Genomic DNA, 10,293 nt, shown 5'->3' with positions numbered 1-10,293 from the left:
TAACATTGCATCTGCCGATTACAACCTAACCAAAGCAACGATTGCTACCTCAACATGCTTTACCTCAGAATGTATCCAGAGACTTCACGTGTGGAATGACAACCCTTCAGCTTCATTACTCGGGTTCCAGATGCCACCAGGATGCTGGCTAGGCTTCCCTGGATTGAAGACCCCACCAATGTGTCCTGGAGCTCAGCTTCCCCAGAGTCACACCCTACTAGGGAAAGAGAGAGGCAGACTGGGGGTATGGACCGACCAGTCAACGCCCTTGTTCAGCGGGGAAGCAATTACAGAAGCCAGACCTTCTACCTTCTGCAACCCTCAACGACCCTGGGTCCATGCTCCCAGAGGGATAGAGAATGGGAAAGCTACCATGGGAGGGGGTGGGTTATGGGGATTGGGTGTTGGGAATTGTGTGGAGTTGTACCCCTCCTACCTTATGCTTTTGTTCACTAATCCTTTCTTAAATAAAAAATTAAAAAAACAAAAACAACAACAACAAAAAAAAAGAACATTACTACTCATGACCACAGAATGTGAGCTCGAACCTACAGGGATGCACAGGTCACATAGGCTCCTGTACTGAGTATGAGCTCCAGATCAAATCGATGGGGTTTACAGTCAACAATCTTTATACACTTTTCCCATATTTGGGAGCTACTCTCTTCCTTCATCCAGCTTTCTAGTCCTTTTTCCAGCCATGACATCATCTCCCCAGACAATAACCTGGGTCCACCTGCATATCAGATGTCAGGCTCAGGCAAAAACTAGTAAAGTCATGGGCCCCTTGGAATAGACCTACTAGCTATTTCCAAAACAGAAAACCCAAAATCTTCATCTGCAATATTCTAGCTTTTAGGTTCATAATTAGCCAACAATTTGTTTGGCTTTATATGTTAACTCTTTTTTCAGTCACCAGGTTCCAGAAGATACCATGATGCCAAACAGACTTCCCAGGGCAGATGACCCCACCAATGTGTCCTGCAGCTCCACTTCCCCAGAGCCCTGCCCCACTAGGGAAAGAGAGAGACAGGCTGGGAGTATGGATCCACCTGTCAACACCCATGTTCAGCAATTACAGAATCCAGACCTTCACCTTCTGCTCCCCTGGGTCCATACTCCCAGAGGAGTTAAAGAATAGGAAAGCTATCAGGGGAGGGGATGGGATATGGAGATCTAGTGGTAGGAATTGTGTGGAGTTGTACTCTTATCCTATGGTTTTTGTCAGTGTTTCCTTTATATAAATAAAACTTAAAAAGAAAGGGAAAGAAAGGAAGGAAGAAAGAGAGAGAGAGAAAGAAAGAAAGAAAGAAAGAAAGAAAGAAAGAAAGAAAGGAAGGAAGGAAGGAAGGAAGGAAGAAAAAAAATAGGAAAGCTATCAAGGGAGGGGATGGGATACAGAGTTCTGGTGGTGGGAATTATACCCCTTTTATCCTATGGTCTTGTCAGTGTTTCCATCTTATAAATTTTTTTTTTAAAGATCGTTGTGGCTGGTATGTAGAGACTGTAGCCAAGGAAGGAGTGGCAGAAGCACTCCAGAAACTGTTCCCAAGTAGCCAAGTGAGAGATGGTAGAGCTGCAGAAGAGGTGACAACAGTGGCGATGGGAACAACTCCTTAGGTTTGGACATGACTGTAAGGTGGGATGATTGGAGTTCTGATCAAGTGTCTGTGAAATGGCTGAGTCAAAGTCAATTCCAAAGCTGTTTATTTTATCTGAATAACTTAAAAAATAGAGTTACTATCAACTGGGGTCTGTTGGGAAATTGTGAGGCTATGGTAGAACCTGGCAGGGCTTGACCTGAGGTGTCCATCTATCCTGTCAGTCTCTCTCTCTACTGAGAGGTTGAGCAAGGAGGGACAGGAATAATCCCAAAGGTTTTCCCCATCTTATCAGATTCCCTGCCTCACAAAGCACCCTGAATTCCTGATACTATGGCCTGCTCCCTTATTATCTACATGATCATTGTTTTGCCTGAAAGATCCCCACCCATTCCATTCCTTTGAGCTATCTTCTTTCTACCCTCAAGACCCTTCTTGCCTGCAGAAGGTATTATTATTTATCCTACCAGTTAAAACCCTCGCAACAGTTGCTAAGGAAGTTACCTTTTGCAGCCCCTTTTGCCTTTCTCCACCCCTTTCCTAGCCATGTCAAGCCATTTCTGTTTCTGACTTGCCACTTCTGGGTCTGATCTTTAAAAGCCTAGGCTCCCTGATCAATAAAGAATTGAATTGCCTCACCACCATCAGCTCTGTTCATGAGTCATCTCCCTCGCGTAGCTGAAGCAGCCCAGGCTGGCTCTGGCCAAGTTCTCTCCAACCCAGAGAGTATGCACCCAGGAAGAGGCACCCCCACACTAGCCCAGCAGGGGTCAAAAAGAGAATGAGTGGGAGTCTGGTGGTAGCGCAGTGGGTTAAGCACATGTGGCGCAAAGTGCAAGGACCGACCAGCATAAGAATCCCAGTTCAAGCCCCCCAGTTCAAGCCCCCGGCTCCCCACCTGCAGGGGAGTCGCTTCACAGGCGGTGAAGCAGGTCTGCAGGTGTCTGTCTTTCTCTCCCTCTCTCTGTCTTCCCCTCCCCTCTCCATTTCTCTCTGTCCTATCCAACAATGACAACAACAATAATAACTACAACAATAAAACAACAAGGGCAACAAAAGGGAATAAGTAAATATTCAGAGAGAGAGAGAGAGAGAGAGTGAGTGGCACACCTGGTTAAATGCACATAGTACTATGCAGAAGGACCCAGGTTCAAGCACCAGCTCCCCACCTGCAGGAAGGGAAGCTTCACAAGCAGTGAAGCAGGTCTGCAGGTGTCTTTCTCTCTCTCCTCTTTATCTCCTCCTCCTCTCTAAATTTCTCTCTGTCCTACAGAATTATATATATATATATATATATATATATATATATATATATATATATATAGAGAGAGAGAGAGAGAGAGAGAGAGAGAGAGAGAAAAGGAAAAAATGTCTGCCAAGAGTGGTAAATTCATAGTGCAGGCTCCGAGCCCCAGAGATAACACTGGTGGCAATAAAATTTTTTTTTATTTTTTATGGGATTAAGTATTGAGGGGTGATAAAAGGAAACAGTAGTCTAGTTTTGGACATTCAATTTTGAGGTGTCCAATAGAGATTCAAAGAAATATGAAGGCAATTGGATGTGCATATTGGGAGTTTAGACGTCAGCTTCACTATTGGAGACATAAATGTGAGAGCTAGCAATAATATATGTTGTTTATGTATATAACTCTCCCACCTTATAGACAGGCAACAAAAAAACCATGAGGGTCTCACGGAAATGAGTCTAAATGGTAAAGGAAAAGGAGAAATTAGAAAACATTCTGGGGCCTTCTAGCAGGAAAAAAATCAAGAAGATAAGACGACTAAACTAAGATTAGTGAGATAAGGAAGAAAAAAAAGTAAAGAAGGGACATTAGGCCCAGTGGTGTTACATAAGAATATCAAGGACTGGGGGCCGGGCGGTAGCACAGTGGGGTAAGCACACGTGGCGCAAAGCGCAGGGACCTGCACAAGGATCTCAGTTCAAGCCCCCGGCTCCCCATCTGCAGGGGAGTTGCTTCACAGGCAGTGAAGCAAGTCTGCAGGTGTCTATCTTTCTCTCCCCGTCTGTCTTCCCCTCTCCATTTCTCTCTCTCCTACCCAACAACAATGAAAGCAATAACAATAATGACCACAACAAGGCTACAGCAACAAGGGCAACAAAGGGGGGGGGGGAAATGGCCTCCAGGAGCAGTGGATTCATGGTGCAGGCACTGAGCCCCAGCAGTAACCCTGGAGGCAAAAAAAAAAAAGAAAAAAGAAAACAGCCTTTGCACCATTAACTCAAAGCCCAGAGCAGCTCACAGCCTTCCCGCCATCAACTCCAAGCCCTGAGCAGTGCTCACAGCCTTTCCACCATCAACTACAAGCCCTGAGCAGTGCTCACAGCCTTTCCGCCATCAACTCCAAGCCCTGAGCAGTGCTCGCAGCCTTCCCGCCATCAACTCCAAGCCCTGAGCAGTGCTCGCAGCCTTCCCGCCATCAACTCCAAGCCCTGAGCAGCTCACAGCCTTTCCACCATCAACTCCAAGCCCTGAGCAGTGCTCGCAGCCTTTCCACCATCAACTCCAAGCCCTGAGCAGTGCTCGCAGCCTTCCCGCCATCAACTCCAAGCCCTGAGCAGTGCTCACAGCCTTCCTGCCATCAACTCCAAGCCCTGAGCAGTGCTCACAGCCTTTCCACCATCAACTCCAAGCCCTGAGCAGTGCTCGCAGCCTTCCCGCCATCAACTCCAAGCCCTGAGCAGTGCTCACAGCCTTCCCACCATCAACTCCAAGCCCTGAGCAGTGCTCACAGCCTTCCCGCCATCAATTCCAAGCCCTGAGCAGTGCTCACAGCCTTCCTGCCATCAACTCCAAGCCCTGAGCAGTGCTCACAGCCTTTCCACCATCAACTCCAAGCCCTGAGCAGCTCACAGCCTTCCCGCCATCAGTTCCAAGCCCTGAGCAGCTCACAGCCTTCCTGCCATCAACTCCAAGCCCTGAGCAGCTCACAGCCTTCCTGCCATCAACTCCAAGCCCTGAGCAGTGCTCACAGCCTTTCCACCATCAACTCCAAGCCCTGAGCAGCTCACAGCCTTCCCGCCATCAGTTCCAAGCCCTGAGCAGTGCTCACAGCCTTCCTGCCATCAACTCCAAGCCCTGAGCAGCTCACAGCCTTTCCACCATCAACTCCAAGCCCTGAGCAGCTCACAGCCTTCCCGCCATCAACTCCAAGCCCTGAGCAGCTCACAGCCTTCCTGCCGTCAACTCCAAGCCCTGAGCATCTCACAGCCTTCCCGCCATTAACTGAAAGCCCGGAGCAGTGCTCAGCTGCTCTATTCTTTCAGTCAAATGTTTTCCCCCACAGAAGCCTCTGCAGTGACCCAGACAGACACGCGTGTGGGGAGGAGCCGCCCACAGAGTACATTTCACAGATGGCAAGCCATGCTTGGGAGGATTAATTTCACATGGTCCAGTGGTCCGAAACCCAGGTCTGGCTCCTTGGAATGTGCAGACAAAGGACAGTAGAGAAGTTCTCAGATAAGCACACATTGTCTCCAAAATGCCAACCTGCAGGACAGCCTGGGTCAGAAGAGCAGAGAAGACAGTGGTTTAATCTTGAGGAAATGAGAGAATGCCAAGCCCACGTTCATCCCACTCCTTTGCCTCTGTCTGTAGCTACCAATTCTTCTTGGTCTATGTTCTCTTTCTTTAAATTTTATTTTTGTTAGCTCATTCCAAGATTATAAGATTACAGCATATAGTTCCACACCAAACCCACCACCAACGTTCTGTATCCATCCCCACCCTCCCGCCTCCTAAAGATAGCCATAATAGTTCACAAGTCTTAGAAACAATCTGCTTGCTTCTGTTTTTTCTTCAAATTTTTATGTATCCAATCTCTAGATTCCACAAGTGAGGCCATCAGATCACCTCCCATCTCTTTATTTATTTTGCTAAGCATAATGATCTCCAGCTCCATCCATTTCATCTCAAAGGACACAACATCATCTTGTGTTTGTTTCACTGCAGAGTAGTATTCCATGGCATCTATATCCCACAACTTCTTTATCTAGTCATCTGCGGATGGGCATTTAGGCTGCTTCCACTCCTTGGCTGTTGTGAATAGTGCAGCTATGAACGCAGGGGTGCATGCCTCCCTCTTAATTAGTGTTTGAGTGCCTGTTAAGTGCTTAAGAGTGTTATTGATGGATCATAAGGTAATTCCATTTATATTTGTTTAAGGACTCTCTATACAGTCTCCCAGAGAGGCTGCCAATCAGAGGGCTTTAATCTCGGCCAGATTTTTCACTTAAACATTGGTGAGTCTTTGTGCAGGTCAATATTCTGTTGCCCGAGTTCACAGGTTGAGCACCCAAGACCCACTTCCCTGCCACCAGCTGCGTGCTCTGCTGGCTCACTCCCAGTTAGGTGCCAAATGGCACTAAGTAAGGCTCCTTGAGTTCCAAGATTCTCTCTCTTACTCCTTTTTTTTGCACCCACCGGCTGTTGGTAGGCTTCTAGTTCTGCTTCTGGGAGCCCTTCTGTTACATTGCTTGACGTTGTGGTCTATTTACATGGTCATCCTGTTACGTTGGTTTGGTCTCACTCCCCCCTCCTCCAGGAGATTGTGGTTTTTAGTCTGCCTTTTCGTGCTTCTCCCTTCTCCCACCCCCTATCCTACGTACTTCCTGGGTTCCAGAGGGGGGGGGGAATGCAGGACAGAACTGTGTGGTGATTAGATGAGTTTTTTGAACCGTTTGCTCGTGAATAAAGAAATACTGCTTCTCTGCTCAGCCGTGTGTCCCTGGTCATCTGTCTCCCGCCGCGAAGCTAGCCCGGCCTAATGGCACCCTGAACTTTGACGACAACTGGCTACACATGTCTGCACTCACCTGTGGCTTAGTGAGTTTCTAAAGAAATCCTGGTTGTATTCTGTCGGGTTCTCAGGAGATTCTGCATTGCTTTTTCTAGTTTACTCGGGGAGTGATCTCAGAGTCACAACTCCAGAAATCCTCCTCTACGTTCTTTTCTTTTTTCTTCCTAGACCTCTTCCCACAAGCATTTTGTGATTGTTTACAGAAACACATACACAAGTGAAATATAGATGAGAAGTCCTGACCTCAGACAGAGGGCTAAGTAAACCATAAATTGGTGCAGGGAATGTAAACTCAGGGGTGGGTGCTGGACCTGGTGGCAGATGTGACATGTCATGGTGGAGCTGCTTAAGGGTCACGCAGACAAGGAAACAGGGTCACTTTTGTGGTTTGCACTAGGTGCATGATGTGAACAGACACAGGCCGCCCTTGGAGGAAGCAAGCCTTTTTCAACACTTAATCCCAAAAAACAGCATTTGGGCACATGTAAACAGGAGGCATTGCATGGTGAACCTCTGGACGTGTCCCTAACAGCGAGCAACAGTAGACATCATAAGCTGAACCTTTAGCATATTCTTTGAAGAAAGCAAATCATATAGCCCCAAAATGCAACTCAGCCAGTCTTTAAAATTCACAGGAACTTATAAGTGAGCTGACTTGGTCCAACAGCATTTCCCAAACCCCCCCCCTTTTTTTAAATTTGTTTTGTTTTTGTTTTTTGTTTGAGAACCCCAGAGTAGGACACTGTAAATAAGCAAACCCTGAGTTCATAGCTGCATGATTCACAGTCACCAAAATAGAGAAGCTTAATTCTAACTGCCATATGAGTGGATTAAGAAGTTATGGCATATATATTCAGTGAAACACTATTCTATAACCAGAAAGATGTGATTGCATTGTTTAGAACAAAATGGATGGAACTGGTAGTGCAGTGGGTTAAGCGCAAAGCACAAGGACCAGCGGAAAGATCCCGGGTTCGAGCCCCCAGCTCCCCAACTACCGGGGGGTCACTTCACAGGTGGTGAAGCAGGTCTGTAGGTATCTATCTTTCTCTCCTCCTTTCTGTCTTCCCTTCCTCTCTCCATTTCTCTCTGTCCTATCCAACAATGATGACATCGATAACAACAACAATAACTACAATAAAACAACAAGGGCAACAAAAGGGAAAATAAAATTTAAAAAAATGGATGGAACTGAAGGTGATTATGGTAAGTGAAACAGGTGAAGGACAACTCCCAGATGGTCTTGCTCATATGTGGATGGTAAATGGCTAAATCAACTTTAAAAAAACAAAAACAAATAAACAAACAAAGGATGACAAGCAGCCTCTGCCTCTTACTTTGTAGGAACCATAGTGTTTATCAGAGGTGGGGAGCATAGAACACTGGGAAGGGTACGGTGACTCATACACACCATGGACCCAAATTCTTTATGGGGAGCAGCAGGTGGGAGTTCTGGCTTCTGTAATTCCGCTGGACATGGGTGTTGGCAGGTGGATCCACACCCCCAGCCTGTGTCTGTCTGTCCCTAGTGGGGCAGGGATGTGGGGAGGGGAGGTTCCAGGACACACTGGTGAGGCCGTCTGCCCAGGGAGATCAGGATGGTGTCATGGTAGAGTCTGCAGCTTGGTGGCTGAAAAGCAGTGAGATGTAAAGCATGACAAAGTGTTTAACAATCAGGAAACCCAAAGTAGAAATAGAGCAAATGAAAGTAGGGGCCTTCCTCCAATCTCATCTGCTATACTCTTCCCTTTAGGTTCCTGATGAGAACTGTGTGGTGGGAATTGTGTGGATTTGTACCCCTCTTACCTTAAGGTCTTGTCAATAATTATTAAATTAATTTTTTTAGTTTTTTATTTATAAAAAGGAAACACTGACAAAATCACAGGATAAGAGGGGGTACAACTCCACACAATTCCCACCACCAGAACTCTGTATCCCATCCCCTCCCCTGACAACTTTCCTATTCTTTATCCCTCTGGGAGCATGGACCCAGGGTTGTTATGGGGTGCAGAAGGTGGAAGGTCTGGCTTCTATAATTGCTTCCCCGCTGAATATGGACTTTGAAAAAAGTAGAGGTCTTCATGTGGGAAGAATCTAGGAAGTCTCCTTTAGGTATGTTCTAAGGGGGGGGGGGTGGTCATGACTTTAGCAAATTTTGCCTGAGCCTGACAGCTAGTAACTGCAGAGCAGCCATGGCGGGGACTCCCCACTCTGCCCCTCGAGGAAGACGGGTCCCAACATGAGAGCAGCCGAGAATGTTCCAGCTGTGACCATGGACTGTGAGCTCAGACTGACAGGGACTCAGAGGCCACACAGGCTCCTGTGCTGAATGTGAGTAGACATGGGCCCTGGGTCAGATCCATGAGGTAAAGAGTTAATGGTGTTTATAGACTTTCCTCATGTTTGGGAGCTGCTCTCTGCCCTGATCCAGCTTTCTAGGCCTATTCTCAACTCTGACACCATCTTCCCAAACAGTATATTTAGCCCACCTGCATGTCAGCTGTCAAACTCAGGCAAAAATTACGTAGGTGGCCCAGAGTTTACCAGCCAGGGACTGTGGGTCTGCCCAAGATGCCTGGCCCCAACAGGAAAGTCCTGATTCACACAAAAGCCCTGCCCCCTCTGGCTTCTCTATCAGCCATCTCAAAGTCTCTGGGCCCACGAGTTACTGATTAACCCTCAATTTCAAGAAAAGAAATAGTAATAATTGAAGAGACAGCGTTAAGTCCAGAAACAAGCTGAGCAGCCCTGGGAGAGGGGGCCAGACAGCTGCTGCCACCAGGCACCGGAGGGAAGGAGCTGGGGACGCCCACTGAGCCCAGACAGACCCAGGCTGCAGCCACTGGTGGGAGGTGCACAGGGACACCGGGCTCTGAGCTGTCACGACCACCGGCCCCCACACCCAGCATGGCCTCCGCTGAGACCTCGAGGCAGCCGGCCCCCCAGCAGCCCCAGCCCATCTCCACGGCCACGGCCACAGCCACAGCCATGGCCCCAGTGGGCTCAGCGAGGGATGGGCACACTTCCTCCGAGCGTGACCTGGAGTGCCTGGTGTGCAGGGAGCTCTACAGCTGTGCCCGGCCGCCCAAGCTACTGGGCTGCCAGCACTCCTTCTGCGCCGTCTGCCTGAAGCTCTTGCTGTGTGTGCAGGACGACACCTGGACCGTCACCTGCCCACTGTGCCGCAAGGCCACCGCTGTCCCGGGGGGCCTCATCTGCAGCCTGCGCGACCTAGAAGCCGGGTGCCTGGCCCGGGCGGCCCTGGAGGTGAGGCTCTGTCCTCAGGGGCTAGCGGGCCTCCCCTCCGCAGCAGAGCAGCCCCGCGTGGTGGGAGAGGACGGGCAGGACCCGGGAAGTGCCAACCGCGTGGCGGCCCGGCGCCTGGCTGCACACCTGCTCCTGCTGGGCTTGCTCATGCTCCTCATCCTGCCCCTCGTCTACCCGGGCGCCATCCGCTGGGTGCTGGCCTGCATCATCGCCCTGGCCCTGCTGCTGTCCACCTCCTTCTGCTGCCTCCCTAGTGGTCCGAGCCGCTGCCGGGCCTCCCCCAGGACGCTGTGCTGCAGGGCGCAGAAACACAGAGAGGTCTCCTCCATCGCCTGACCGCCGTGCCGAGGCAGTGCCCCCCACCCCTCACCTCTGGGGCCCCCTCATTTCCCCAGTGAACAGGGTAAGGGGCAGCGAACTGAGAGGGGGCCCCGTGGGACGCCAAGTGCCAGCTGGAGTTGCAAGCCAAAACCAGAATGGCTGTCTTGGGTCGACACTTTTGTCTCTGGACAGCAGAGGGGGCCTGCCAAGGCTAAGCTCTCTGGGGTGGGGAAGGGGGGAGACACAAGCTCTTGAGTGAGTGGCACAAACAGCACCGGCGATG

The 10,293-nt window shown here is 49.4% G+C and overlaps 1 protein-coding gene across 1 annotated transcript; it reads left to right on the top strand.

The window, feature by feature from the left end:
• Positions 1 to 9,176: 9,176 nt before the first annotated feature.
• Positions 9,177 to 10,080, top strand: RNF186 (ring finger protein 186). The gene has a single exon (XM_007534794.3). It carries the CDS (start codon positions 9,330 to 9,332, stop codon positions 10,023 to 10,025), a length of 696 nt encoding a protein of 231 aa, XP_007534856.1. The 5' UTR covers positions 9,177 to 9,329; the 3' UTR covers positions 10,026 to 10,080.
• The last annotated feature ends 213 nt before the right edge of the window (positions 10,081 to 10,293 follow it).

This window comes from Erinaceus europaeus, chromosome 11 (genome assembly GCF_950295315.1).
Source record: "Erinaceus europaeus chromosome 11, mEriEur2.1, whole genome shotgun sequence".
In the NCBI taxonomy this organism is placed as follows: domain Eukaryota; kingdom Metazoa; phylum Chordata; class Mammalia; order Eulipotyphla; family Erinaceidae; genus Erinaceus; species Erinaceus europaeus.
This window is presented reverse-complemented; position numbering and strand designations above follow the sequence as displayed.